General features: G+C 54.4%; 1 protein-coding gene across 5 annotated transcripts in view; it reads right to left on the bottom strand.

Moving 5' to 3' along the window:
* The window catches only part of ACACB (acetyl-CoA carboxylase beta), an 86,237-nt gene that overhangs the window by 17,629 nt on the left and 54,390 nt on the right, over positions 1–14,218 (bottom strand). For all 5 annotated transcript variants that reach the window (XM_036353890.1, XM_036353889.1, XM_036353891.1 and 2 more), the window contains 17 exons: positions 14,022–14,168; positions 13,105–13,293; positions 12,207–12,307; positions 10,965–11,053; positions 10,761–10,885; positions 9,973–10,086; positions 9,680–9,793; positions 8,825–8,914; positions 7,475–7,593; positions 6,930–7,067; positions 6,052–6,151; positions 5,865–5,972; positions 4,198–4,254; positions 3,923–3,964; positions 2,805–3,020; positions 1,336–1,491; positions 115–318 (listed from right to left, as the gene is read on the bottom strand). In XM_036353890.1, the coding sequence (XP_036209783.1) occupies positions 115–318; positions 1,336–1,491; positions 2,805–3,020; positions 3,923–3,964; positions 4,198–4,254; positions 5,865–5,972; positions 6,052–6,151; positions 6,930–7,067; positions 7,475–7,593; positions 8,825–8,914; positions 9,680–9,793; positions 9,973–10,086; positions 10,761–10,885; positions 10,965–11,053; positions 12,207–12,307; positions 13,105–13,293; positions 14,022–14,168 (2,109 nt within the window). The remainder of the gene's footprint in view (positions 1–114; positions 319–1,335; positions 1,492–2,804; positions 3,021–3,922; positions 3,965–4,197; positions 4,255–5,864; positions 5,973–6,051; positions 6,152–6,929; positions 7,068–7,474; positions 7,594–8,824; positions 8,915–9,679; positions 9,794–9,972; positions 10,087–10,760; positions 10,886–10,964; positions 11,054–12,206; positions 12,308–13,104; positions 13,294–14,021; positions 14,169–14,218) is intronic.

Below are 14,218 nucleotides of genomic sequence, written 5' to 3'. Positions count from 1 at the left end.
GGCTGCCGGATCCCGCGTGGCCAGGCAAGGCAGCCACCGAGCGCGTTTCCCTCCACGTCCCACTCGAGGGCGCAGCCTGCCTCTGCCCTGACCTGGGGACCCGCCCGGCCTTACGTTTCCGGATCTGGGGTCGGTGACTTCCTTGTAGAGGCTGATGTCCAGGTAGTAGCCTGACTCGTTGGTGATGAACAGGCGGATGGGGATGGCGCTGCCGGCGGCCGTCTCGCGGATGTTGATCTTGACCTCGGCCTGGAGCACGCGCAGCTTCCACAGCCGGCTGCCGTAGCGCATGACCATGGAGCGCACGGCCTCCTCGATCTGCCCAGGTCACAGCAAGGCCCGTGTCAGAGCCCGGGCGGCACACACTCCCAGCAGCTCTAGCACTGACAGCCATGCAGTGAGGACACGCCGAGTGCAAAATGCCCGGGGCACGGTGTGCATCCAACAACTGCTGGCGACTAATGACCAGAGGCACCTGGCCAAGCACTCAGAGCTCATTTCCCCTTTTGTTTCGTGACTCAGAAGAGCCGGCATCTTTTTTTTTTAATCCTCACCTAAGGATATTTTCCATTGATTATTAGAGAGTGGAGAAGTGTGTGAAAGACATACACACATCGATTGGTTGCCTCCTGCACCAATCCCGACCAGGCTGGGGAGAAGCCTGCAACCGAGGTATGTACCCTTGACCAGAATCGAACCTGGGACCCTTTGGTCCACAGGCCGACGTTCTATCCATTGTGCCACACTGGCTAGGGCGGTGCTGGCATTTTTATCCCCCGTTTAGATGAGGACACGGAGGCTGGTGACCAACAGCTCGTGCTCCTTTGGGACACACCTGTATCCCATCATGCATCTCCAGCCCACCCATCTTCTCTGCTGGGAAGTGGGGGGACGGGTGGGCGGGGGCACCAGCATGGGCTCTCTGCACCCCACAGATGCCAGGATGAGGCACCAGGACCTCTTCCATCCCACAATTACCACCTTAAACCCTGCCTGGTCATGAAGAAAGAGCCAGCGGGGTGCCCAGCAGAGCCTGGACCCGGGGACAGGATACCCTTGTTTTTCAAGACGTTTGGGGCATCCGTGTGGTCCTCAAAGTGAGGCACATTCACGGAGGGTGAATGCGGACAGGGACAGTCCCAGGCTGGTGGCTCTAGAATTACACGGTGCAGGGTTTGTCTTCCACCTGCAGGACAGAGGCCCCCAGCACACACATGCGCGTCCTGTAACTCGGGTCTCGAGCGCCAGGAGGCGGTACCCAGGGCAGCATGGCACAAAGAGCCATTGGTCCCCAGGAACTGAGCCCGAGCGGGTGAGGGCCCCCAGAGACGAGACCTTGTAGGGGTCCATGATGACGGTGGGCACGAAGTTGAGGAAGATGTGGTTGCAGTCGGTGCGCACGCTGGTGTTGTTGAAGGCCACCTCCAGCTCGTCCATGGCCTCCAGGAGCAGCCGCTCGCCCTCATTCTGCAGGTACTCGAAGGAGGCCTCCTGCCAGGGAGGGGGCAGCCGCTAAGGCAAAGCCTCGGAGAGGAATCGCTCTTCTCCCAAAGGTGTGCCCGGCGAGCACAGCAGAGCCCCTCCGAAGGCCAAGGGCTGACAAAGGCTGTGCACATTCACTGTCTGTGTCCGGACACTCGGACAGCTGGGGCCTGGCTGGCCCTGGAGGGCCCAGAGTCAGCCGAGTCCTCGATAGGAAACCACTCCCCCACGAGCACACCTTCCAATGCAAACCAGCGCCTCCAGAGCCCTCGCCCCAACCACCTCCTCCGTGGGGCTCTCACACTCCAGGACGCTCCCCCCTGCTCAGGTCACGCCAGCTCAGGTACCGACACCTACAGACAGCCCTGTGCTCACAGCCTGCTGAGACTCCCCAAACTGGCCAATCCCAGGCCTGCTTACCTGCCTCACCCACTCCTTCCTGCAAAAACCACAACAAAGGCTCTCACCCATAACAAGCCCCCCCGCCCCCCCACTCCCACCTCCTGATGGCCCTGGTGCATCTCCATGTGGCCCTCCACGGCCTGGTGAGCCCCCCTCTTGGGCACTGTAACAATTTTTCCAATGGCAACTGTCCCCTGATCTGCTGGCCACACTGCACCTCAGCAATAATAAAACCGATGCAAACATCTACTTGACCGAGGCAGCAAATCAGAGATTAGCTCAACATCCATCAACGGGGGATCAGTAAAAAACGTTACACACACGGGTACATCCACGCACGGCACCCACATGGAGTGGGTCATCCTCATTAACATGGAAGGAGGTCTGTAAGTCCCTGGCCAGTAAAAAAGCAACACTCTTCGAATGGCCTGTCCACCTGAGCTGCCTGGAAAGGTTATGCATGGCGCTAGGTATGGACGTATGTGTCTAGAGAGGGTTACCAACAAGGCCGGCCCGAGTGGCAGGATTCTGGGCCCTTTTTTTTAATTTTTAAAAGCAGTTTTGAAAATTGTTTGAAATTTTCACAACATAATCATGGATAACTTTTCTAAATGGGAAAAAAAAAAAAAAGACCACATACTTAGCCAGCAAGTATCACTTAACAAAGCCCTGTCTTCTTTCTATGCCCACAATTCTCTTCTCGTGCAGAGACCATGTGACAGAAGAAATAAATCCATAGGCCACCAGTGTCCACCTGTTGCCGCCCGCCTGGGGTGTCCCAGGGGCCGGGCTGTGTGTGCCCAGGGCACCCTGCGATCCCCGTGCGGCCCAGGGCCTGGCACAGAGCAGGACAGCAGAGGGAGGGCCAGCGCCTGCGTGACAAGCTCAGGGGAAGAAAGAAACACCCCGAGACACGTTACCTTTGTAATCAGGTCCGAGTGCCTGATGATGGCGCGGATGAAGAACCTGTAGTCGGTCACCTCCACGCCCTCCTTGACCTTGGCAGCGCCCAGGTAAAGGTGCATCTTGTGGTTGGCGCAGGGCACGGCCGTCACGTCGAAATTGCGCATCCGGCTGAGCTCCAGCTGGAAGGCCAGGGCGGGCTCCAGGTGACGGTAAATTCGATCTTCTGCAAACTGCAGGCCGACGGAGAGAGGACGGACAGACAGACAGACACCCAGTTGGACGCTGGACCATGACCCTGCTTGGTCCACACCGTCCTGCAGACCGCTGGTGTCTGCGGGTTTAGCCCTCGAAATGTATGGTCATTATGTCATAATTGTGAGCAACCCCCTGGGCTCAAGCGGGCTGGGACTCTGCAGAGATCCAGACGACATGCCAGGCTGGCGTGCGGGCAGGAGGCTCCCGGGTGAGCCCAGCTGGTTCCCAGCACCTGCCCACACAGCCAGGCAGATCCCTCTCTGGCATAGGACAGGGTATTTCTCAAAAAGTCACTGACCCTTGGTTTCCTTATGGAAATTCGTCCTCAAAAGAAAGCAACGGATAATGCTTGAGACTAGAGACTGGCCGGCGTGACTCAGTTGTTGAGTGTCGGCCTGCGGACCAAGGGGTCTCGGGTTCGATTCCGGTCAAGGGCATATGCCTCGGGGGCAGGCTTCTCCCCGGCCTGGGCCTTGGTTGGGGCTGGTACGGGAGGCAACCAATTGATGTTTCTCTCACATCGATGTTTCTCTCTGTCTTTCCTGCTCCCTTTCACTCTCTCTAAAAATCAAGAATTAAAAAAAAGAGAGAGAAAAAAAAATAGGTTGGGAGGACCATCTTTCTGAGTCTACCCGCAAGTCCAAAAATTGTCCCCATGACAGAGGGACACCTGCAGTGGGCTGAAGGGTGGGAGGCGCGAGGTCTGAGCTCCACATGGAAATTCGGGGTTCACCTTGGAAATACCCGAGAGGAAGGGGGAGTCTGCATGGAAGTTGCCATGTTCTAGAGCACGGGGATATCTTAAGGACTGGGACGGTTTTCCTGAAAATCAAAGATGCCGGGGAGGAGAGAACAGTATCACTGCTTTTGGTCATACCTCATCTCTTGCTCTGAAGGTGAAAAACTTGGGAAATTCTTTCTGCAAAAGAGAAATCCACACAGAAGACCATTAAATCCAGCAGGGCGCGTGTCAACACGCGTGTGCCTGTTCTTAACGATGACCCCATCTGCTTCTAGGATGAATCGTTTGGAAAGCCGTCCTCCCTAGCGCTCCATCTCTCCCACCCCAATCTGCAGCGTGAACGTCAAGTGAACGGCTCTGGGTCTTGGAGAAGGGAGGAGACGCAAATGGGGCGCCGAGCGCCGACTGACCTCCTGGGCGATCAGGAACGTGATTCTTCGGAGCCCGTAATCCACAAGGATGTTTTTCTGCATTGAAAACCAAGCACACAACGCAGTGGTATCAGCCACAAAATGGGATCAAGTCTTGGTACGTGTTACCGCGCGGATTGGCCTTGAAAGCATTATGCTGAGGAAGGTGCCAGTCACAAAAGACCTCAGGCTGTCTGATGCCATTTATATGAAATGTCCAGAACAGGCAAACCCGTAGTCGGACAGGAGATGAGCGGCTGCCAGGGACAGAGGAGGAGGGCACCAGGTTGAAGAAAAATGGGGAGTGACTGCGAAAGGGTAGAGGGTTTTTTTTTTGGGGGGGGGGGGGGCGAGGGGGTGAAAATATATTATAATAATGTTTACACAACTCTATGAATATACCAGGAAGCATTGGTACACTTTAAATGGGAGAATAGTGTGCTCTGTGAATTATATTCAATGTTATATTAAAACATACAGACTTTTTAACATGTCATGAAATCTTTCATGACGCTGGCAGGTCGCCAGTTTGATTCAGGGTCAGGGCACATTCCCAGGTAGTGGGTTCCTTCCCTGGTTGGGGTGCATGCAGGAAACAACCAATAGATGTTTCTCTCTCTCTTCCCCTCTCTCAAAAATCAATAAAAACATATTTTTAAAAAAACCTACTGATAATGTTCTGTTAAAAAGAAGAAACAGGCCGGGGGAAATATGCCAATACTTTACAGTGGCTGCCTCTGGACGGTGAGGCCGTGGGCTTTGTTTTAAAACCTACTTTTCTGATTTGTCTGCACCTTAAACATGTTCTATAATGAACACCGCCAGCTGCTGACTGACCAAGCAAAGGCTAGGTACATCACTGACATTCACGGCACTACCCATGACACGGCACCAGGCCAGGTTCCCTGGGGGACCTCAAGTCCAGGCCATCAGGACAATATGGGGAACACAACACACACAATTACCACCGAGCCAGGAGGGTCAAGAACTAACAGCCAAACAGCGCGGCTGGCAGATGTGATTATATATGAACTAAGATTCTTAGCGTCCCAGATGGGGAAACTACAGATCAGAGAGGTGCAGTAACCTGCCTGAGGTCACCCAGCACCTTCCTGCTGTTTCTCCAACCTACACCTGCCAAGCTGCTCCACATCTGTTTGCAGCTGAGGCCCTTGAGCATACTAAACAGGTGGCCCTCTTGCCAGGGTGAGACTGGCAATGGCCACCGCGTTTATAAAAGCAACTGAGGCTACCTGCGTACACGGATGTCAATGCCAGTGACCATTTCAAAACGGTGACTTTTCTGGGCTATCCCAACACACATTCCACAAAACCCAGAACTATATACTGAATGTGTTTCTGTGCTGAGTGGTGTATAAACCCTGCCATTTCATCATTGCACAGCCTAAGTGTACAGACTCTGTCATTTCATCATTACAACCCTGGGAGAGAGAAACGCCACCCCCGTGTTATGGGGAAGAAGCCAAGCCTCTGCCTCGTTCGGCCACCGCTGCCCACGGTCACGGCCATGGGGAGTAGCAGAGCTCGGGTGAGAAGCCAGCTCTGTGGCTCTGAAACACTCAGCAGGTCCCGGGCGCAGGGGACACCTCCCCAAGACAGCCCGTCCTCCTCCCCCGGGACCCAGAACCAGAGGCACACGCGGGCACCTTGGACTGCACGAAGGTCCGCAAGATCGGAACCAGCTCCTCATCCTCCAGGTGCTCGGCGCACTGGATGGCCACGTTCAGGATGTGGATGGGCTCTTCGCGTAAGTTCTAGGAGGGAACAGGCAACGGTGTAAAGCACCCGGGCCCTGCCCGCCCCTCCCCCGCTTGCTCCTGCTCAGGCACTTACCTTGCAGTCCTCCTCACAGTACACGGAGGTTTGGGCCTTGCTGAAGAGGGGGGTGTCCCGGGGCACGTTGGCGAAGCAGGAGATGACATCATCGAAGTTCCTGGGGATGCGAGACAGAGAGGGAGGGCTGAGGGCTTGCTCCACCTCGGCCGTGGGTCAGGCCCGAGTCCTCCCTTCTCCCAGCCACCACTCTGCGAGCTAATTCTGTTCCTGACCAGGTCCAAGGCATCAGGGACCGGGTCTTTCCCAAGAGGGAAGAATGAGCCCATGTGATCTGAGATCACGAATAAAAGAAAGCCTGTCTGAACTCTGGGGCATCAGCTGGGCCCCCCTTTTACCAGCTAGGAGGCCCTCATGATTCACCCACGTCTCTGAGTCAACTGAGGACAACAGGAGTAATCACTACAGCTCCTGGCACTGTAGTGAGGACACAACATGACCCAAGCACAATGCGTAACACGCAGGAAAGGGTTAAAAAAGGGGCACTAATTATAGTAGGACTGATCACTGACATTCACTATGTTATTTACATATCAATGATACTTTAAATACAATATTAAAATGTACTATTTCACTTAATTTTTCTGGTGACCCTATGAAGTAGTTCCTTTGCTTATTCCCATTATACAGATGAGAAACTGAGGCACAAAAAAGGTCAAGTAGTTAGCTTCGAGTCTCACAGTTAGGAAGCACAGAGGCAGAATTCGCACACAGGCAGGCTGACACGAAAGCCCCCACTCTTGGCTACAATATTATTAAGCTGAGATTATTCATTTGTTGTGCAATATATCTGGGCCGCCCCCACCCCATGTGTCACATGAACAGAGACAGCTCACTCGGCCCCTCTCCTCGGGGTGCTGGGGAGGCACTCTGGGTACCTGGTGAACTCCTCGAATCTCCTGAAGGCGACCATGGCGCCCATCCGCTGGCACAGGGGGGAGAAGCCGCTGTCCATGTAGAGCTCGGTGCTGTGTCTCAGCAGGTCGGGATTGGTGATGCTCACAGGCACGGCTATCCTGCAGGGGGACGGCCGGTGGGGGATGAGGCCGCTGCTGCGGATCTGGCCCCACGAACTGCTCCTGCCCTGGAAACTTCGGTGAGCCAGCATCGGAGCTCTCCCCAAAGGGGGCATCAAATCGGAGGTGGAAGGGACTGAGGTCAGCGCCAGGGCTGAGGACTAAGAGCTCAACAAGTGAATGAATGTATGAATGAATGAATGAATGAATGAATGAATGAATGAAGCACGCATAGGAGTGTAGTCCCAACAGGGTCCCCAGGTAAATCCAAAGTAGTGAACTCAGCCAAACGGGATGAACACTCTCAGCGCCAGTTTCTAAGGGAGGGTCCTGGACCCGGAAGCCTGGGGAGGGGCAGGCTCAGTTGTAGACACACCCCAGGCCTCTGCTCCCCTAACACTGCGTACCGGTTGGGGTGGGAGGAGGGCAGCATGAACTGGAATTCCACCACGCAGGTGCCGTCCGGGAGCTGCCGGTGCTGCAGGCTGTTTAACTCGTAGGCGATGTAGCCCCTCCGCACATACACCTAGAGGGACAGGAGCACAGAGGACATTCTCTCAGGGGAGTGCCTTCGACACCTGAGAAAATTCAGGCTGGAGAAATGACCTCCAAATTGTCTCTAAGCCATCGTTAAGAGCAACTTCGTTCACATTTCAGAATGTCACTTCCTCTGCAAAGGGCTGGATAGATAGTAAATATTTTAGGCTACAGGGGATATATCATCTGTATCACAACTACTTAATTCCATGCTGTCACAGACAATATGTAAATGAATGGACATGGCTGTTCCAATAAAACTTTATTTATAAAAACAAGCAGGGGGCCAAATGTGGCCCACAGGCTACAGCTGACCAACTCCTGCTCTAGATTAGTCCTGTCCAATAGAAATGGAATACAAGCCACGTATGCAATTTTAAACCACTTTAAAAAAAGGTATCAGGTAAACAGAATTTTTTTTTTTAAATATATTTTATTGATTTTTTACAGAGAGGAAGGGAGAGAGAGAGTTAGAAACATCGATGAGAGAGAAACATCGATCAGCTGCCTCCTGCACACCTCCTACTGGGGATGTGCCTGCAACCCAGGTACATGCCCTTGACCGGAATCGAACCTGGGACCTTTCAGTCCGCAGGCCAACGCTCTATCCACTGAGCCAAACCGGTTCCGGCAGGTAAATAGAATTTTAATAATAACTTTATTTCATCCCTAACACCTAAAGTATCACCATTTCAACAGGTAATCAATATGAAAACTTATTGGTTGCATCTGGAGTTTGGATTTGGGGAAATTTCTCACTATGCCTGATACAAATGGTTTATGGAGCCTAAAGTGTGCAAACTGTATGATTTATGTTCAACATGTGCTTTCTTTCTGGGAGTTTAGAATTCTGGCGTGTGCTAGCCAGTTAGTGCCTATGTGACCCCCCAATAAAAGCCTGGATGCTGAGTTTAACTGTGCCCTGCAAGGAGGCGGCAGGAATGGCACACGAGATAGCAGGGGTTGCCAGCAGGGACTCTGTACGAGGGCAGACCTAGTGTGAACCCTTGTTCTGCCACTTCCTTGCTGTGTGACTTCAAGCAAATTGCTTCACCTCTCTGAGCCTCAGTTTTCTCCTCTGTAAAATGGGAATAGTAATGGTACTATCTTATCAGTAGAATAAGATCATGCCTGCAAGGTGTGTGGCCCGGGGTCAGGTGTGTGGATGCTAGAACTGGCCCGTGTGGTACTGTGCGGTCCTAGGAGCCTCTCCCACTTACCTCCAAGGACGCCATGCAAACCACCTTGTTGACGTGATAGAAGAAAGTGGGCAGGACGTCAAATATGGTCGTCTCCGAGAGTATTAATTTCTACAGGGAATGAGAAGGGAAAAGAGAGAAAAGTAAACCTGAATAAATTTTTTTAATATATATTTTTTTATTAATTTCAGAGAAGAAGGGAGAGAAGAGAAATAGAAACATCAATGATGAGAGAATCATTGATCGGCTGCCTCCTGTACGCCTCCAACCAGGGATTGAGCTCACAACCCAGGTATGTGCCCTTGACCAGAATCAAACCCAGGACCCATCAGTCTGCAGACCAACGCTCTATCCACTGAGCAAAACCGGCCAGGGCAGTAAATTTTAACCAACACCCGGATGAGTGGGAGGGGTGGGAGCAAGGGGGAGAAGCCGGTGGTGTTATCGCCAAGTGCAGCCAGTGCCCCAGGCCCATAAGATCTGAATGTGGGGCAGTTCTGAGTTCTGAGCTGACTGCACGGGGCCCCCAGATGCAGAGGGCCCACCTGAAAGCTTGTAGATGAGCAGAGGAGGGGAGCAGGGGAGCCCCGGGAAGACGAAGCCAAGACTCAGCCATGTGAGGCTGGCAGCTTCACAAGCTCCATCGCCTCCTTCCCGGGCGAGCCCTGCTGCCTGACCTTCCCCCCGCCCCCCACCCCCGAAGCCCCCTTGGGCAGCCCCGGCTTCACTGGACTAAGCCGCTGGCACCTGTGACTGTGCCTTGCACCGAGGGCCAGGGAGCCCGCCTCCCCCCAGGCCCCACCTGGGCCAGGGAGCCCGCCTCCCCCCAGGCCCCACCTTGCCCTGTGGAAGGTGGAGGGATGGAGCCAGCCTCACCTTGAGGTTTTCCGGGCAGAACTGGTGGCCGTACCTGTCGATGGCCGACAGGAAAATGGACTCCACCTGGTTGTGCCTCAGCTCGTAGGAGGGGAGGTGGGAGGCGATCAGGACCTGTGGGGAGGGGAGGGAGGGGCCGGGGTGAGCCACCTCACAGGGGAGAAGCCGGGGGCCGGGCCCATTGGGCTGGATGTGGGCGGCAGCAAGGGGCTGTGCCCGGTGGGGACGGAGCATGGCGGGAGGACGGCGCCCCGCGCCCCGCACACAGTGGGGACCGCGTCCCACAGCCCTACCTGTCTGGCTCTGAGGGCCACTTTGCAGTGCTCGGTCTTGCTCAGCTGCGTGAGCTCACTGAGGATAGCAGTCAGCTCCTCCGACAGGGAAGGGTCTGGACCACAGAGTTCATCCTTTGGGGGAGGAAACAGAATCGAAGCGGCTTTTGTCCGGCAGAAGGAAACGTGCCGGCACCACCCTCAGCCAGGGTGTGGCTGCCCCGGCAAACCAGACAGCTGCCCGGCCTCTGCAGACACCTGGCACAGCCGGAGACATCCCCTCCCCTTCCCACCATCACCCTATCCATTCATTCATCCACCCAAACACACCCTAACTCCCCCGGTAAGAAAAAAAATACATCTGAGTCTCTGCCTGCATCACTACCAAAGGCCAACAGTGATGGGGTGCTTCCTATGGCCAGGCAAGCGGCTAGGCCCTTGATATTCATCTCCCCAAATTCTCCCAACTCTCTGAGGAGCTGCCATCATGATCCCCAGTTTACAGATGAGGAAACTGAGGTCAGAGAAGCAATATGCCTCACCGCCATCATGCCAGGAGTGCCTGGCACACAGCAGGTGTTGGTTATGAGCCACCCCCCCAAACCCTCCCTCCCCCCCCGCCAGGGGCTGACAACATTTATCAGGACACAGCCACGCACATTCGCTTACAGGGTATAGAGGCAGCTTTGAGCATTCCGGCCTGAGACCATATGACCTGCAAAATCTAAAATATCTCCTCTCTGGCCCTTTCCGGAAAACGCCCGCAGACCCAGCTGCCCTGCCCGGGTGGGGCGCCCTGCCCCGCTTACAATCAGCATGATCACCAGCTGGTTCTTCTTGGCCACCTGCGCGTGGGAGAAGATGCAGTGCAGCACCTGCGCCATGTCCGGCTTCAGCTGCTCCCGCAGGTTTATCACGCACTTGTCGTAGTGGGCTGCAGGGAGAGAGGCCACGGGGTAAGGTCCGGCCCCGCCCGCCCCGGGGCGCGTCACCAGGGCCAGCTCGACTCTTGCCTTGTTGGAAGTGGTGCTCGACTTGTAAGTATCTCCTCAGGAGATCCAACACCACCGCCTTCATGTAGCCGCGGGTCCCGCTGCGGTATCTGGGGAGGAAGGGAAGGCGCCTGAGTGGCCCACTCCACCTCTTGGCGCCTGACTATCCCCAGGCAGGGCTTTTAGGATTTCAAAATAAAGCAAACGAGTCAAGTCTGTGGGGGATGCAGCCCTCTGACCCTTCGGCCTGGGAGGGATGCCAAGTTGGTTCATTTGCATGAGCTGTAGGGCAGAGAGCAGAGCCTTGCCCAAGGTCACACATCACGCCTGAGGCCACGCCCGAGCCTTCGGATGGCGCCTGCCCCATCCCCAGAGAGAAGGAAACACACTTACAGAGTTGGGATGCTGAAAGGGGTCAGCCTTGCATGCATGGTTGAAAAGAAAAATTTTCAATTAACCATCCACTGTGTAAAGACAGTTTGGAAAAAAGCAAGACTTGAAAGGCATTTACCAAACGGTCTGTGTCAATTTCGCTTCCCTTTAAAACCCAATTTTAACCTGGACGTTCCCTAGAACATTTCTTCTCGGTCATTTTGAACACAGGGAATGGGGTTTCTCGGGAGGTGTGACGCTGAGTTTTAGAGATGCCGAAACCAGTTTAACCCCAGCATCACCCAATAACAACGAAAAAGAAGAACCTATAACGCCCGTTTATTCAAATGTGATTTTAAAAATACACGACATGGCCCTGGCTGGGTGGCTCAGCTGGTTGAGCATCATCCCGTGCTATGAAAAATCGCTGATTCGATTCCCAGTCACCAGGTTACGGGTTCAATCCCCCAGTTGGGGCACGTATGGGAGACAACCAATCGATGTTTCTATCTCACATCGATGCTTTTTTTTTCTCTCTCTCTCTCCCCCTTCCTATCTCTCAAAAAAAGAAAATTAATGAAAACATATCCTTGGGTAAGGATAAAAATAATTAATTAAAAAAATGAATCCACTTAGAATGACTTACTGTGCATGAGGTGTTTTTATTCCCATTTTATAAACTGGCAAACTGAGATGCACAGAGGTCAGGTGCCTTGCCTGGGGTTCTGCTGTTAGGAATGGCTATGCCAGGACTGTCATCGGGGTTTCCCGACCCATGTGCTATCCCCCAGGTCGAGCCTGCCCCTCAGAGAATCCCACAGCACTACCCTGGTGTGACCCAGGGGATGATTCCGAGTGTCAAGTGCACCCCACGCAGGGCCCAGGACTCACCTCTGCACCAACTGCACGATGCTCTGTGTGTTCATGAAGAAGACTTCCCGGTCGGCCTTCCGCTGCAGGGTGGCCGCGTGGCAGTCCAGGATGTTGGCTATCTGGACGGGAAAGAGGACAGGTCTGGCCTCTCACAACCACACAATCTGGTCGCCACAAAGAAGTCACCCAAAGGACCCACCCCAGGCTCCCCTGGAAGCCCCATCTGAGGCTCGTTTGGAAAAAGAAAATTCCAGCCCCAAAGCCTCTGGCCACCCAGAAACAGCTCTGCCTGTCCTGCTCTGTGTGTTGCTTGAGGAATTCAAGAGCCCAGCATGGCCCATCGGTGTGGCTCAGTAGCGAGGAAATCACAGTTCGATTCCCCTTTAGGGCACATGCCCAGGTTGCAGCTCTATCCACAGTGGGGGGCGTGCAGGAGGCAGCTGATCGATGATTCTCTCTCATCATTGATGTTTCTATCTCTCGCTCCCTCTCCATTTTTAACAAATATTACATATACTTATAGCTGCAAGATTATCACCTTACAAGGAGGAGAATCTAAGCTACAAACTAGCAAGAAAAACTCATAACTTCCTCTATCACTTCAGGCAGCATCTCTTTGGAAAATGCTCTCTCTGTACCAACTGCCTACTCCTTTTCTGCATCCGAGTTTTCTGGGGTGAGGCCCAAGAACTGTTTATGTCCCTCTAAGCATCTGCTGCCTGGGGGGGGGGGGGGGGGGGGGGAATGCTGGGATTCAACAGGGAAGGCTCAGTCGCCAACATCTCGGGCCGTGCATGGGTTTCACGACGCCTGACTCAATCAGAGGGCAGAAGTCCAGCCCAACTGGGAGCTGAGTTCCCGAGGAGCGACCCAGCCTGGAGCGGGCACCCGGTGGGGCGGGGCGGGGGGCACACACCTGCTGGCTGGGGAACTGGCAGAGCACGGAGGTGATGTTGCTGGCGTACTGGGCCATCACCCTGCGGACCGACTTCTCCACGGGGGCGGGGATGCGGCCTGACACGTTGGTCATGATATCCTGCAGCTCCAGCAGCGGCAGCGACGGGTGTCGCAGGGTCATCATGAGCTTCTGCACCCACTCCTTCAGCTGCAGCGGGACCACAGCATCAGCCGGAGGTCCCACAGGGGGTGGGCACTGCCACCCACAAGGCACCCAACACACTCAACCCCTCCAGGCCCCACGCACGAAGACCTGGACCCAGCAGACTCTGGGACAGTCCGGAGTGGAAGGGTTCCCTGACCACAAAGGGGTGCCCAGTTCTCCCACTAGGAAGGTCCCACGTCCTCTGCAGGCATCCACACAGCCAGCACGGTTTGAGGATAAAACACAAGGCCATGTGCCGGCCGGTGTGGTTCAGAGGTTGAGCATCAACCTATGAACCAGGAGGTCACGGTTCGATTCCTGGTCAGGGCACATTCCTAGGTTGTGGGCTCCATCCCCAGTGTGGGGCGTGCAGGAGGCAGCCAATTGATGATGTTTCTGTCTCATTGATGTTTCTATCTCTCTATCCCTCTCCCCTCCTCTCTCTCTAAAAATCAATAAAAATACTTTTAAAAAATAAGAGAGTGACCCACATTGACTCCTTTCCTAACTGATTGCCTGGACATTCTCAGTGTGGAGCTGAACTGAACCCTGAAACACCAACTGTCACTTTTACGACAGTTTGTACAATCAGACAGAAGTACCCTGGCGTGTACAATCAAATGGCTGAACGTGCATCAGTAGAGCCCTCTGACCTCAGGGAGCAAACCCTTCTAGCTCATCACACGGACCTACACGTGTGTGGGAGACACCGCCCCGCACACGAGACTTGCCTTTATGCTAAAGATGGGCTCCGGCAGACAGTAGCCGCTCATGACGTTGGTGAGGTTCTCCAGGACGGTGTGGAAGACCTGGTTCAGCTTCTCCCCCATGATGGGCAGGGTCTGCTGGGCGGGGAGCTCCCCTGTGAACGGCTTGGCCTGATGAGACACAACAAGAACCTGAGGTCAAGGACACCGTGGTCTCCCGA

The sequence above is a fragment of the Myotis myotis genome, unplaced genomic scaffold (assembly GCF_014108235.1).
Source record: "Myotis myotis isolate mMyoMyo1 unplaced genomic scaffold, mMyoMyo1.p scaffold_m19_p_20, whole genome shotgun sequence".
NCBI classification, from domain to species: domain Eukaryota; kingdom Metazoa; phylum Chordata; class Mammalia; order Chiroptera; family Vespertilionidae; genus Myotis; species Myotis myotis.
Note: the sequence above shows the minus strand (reverse complement) of the source record. Positions and strands in the feature narration are given on the sequence as shown.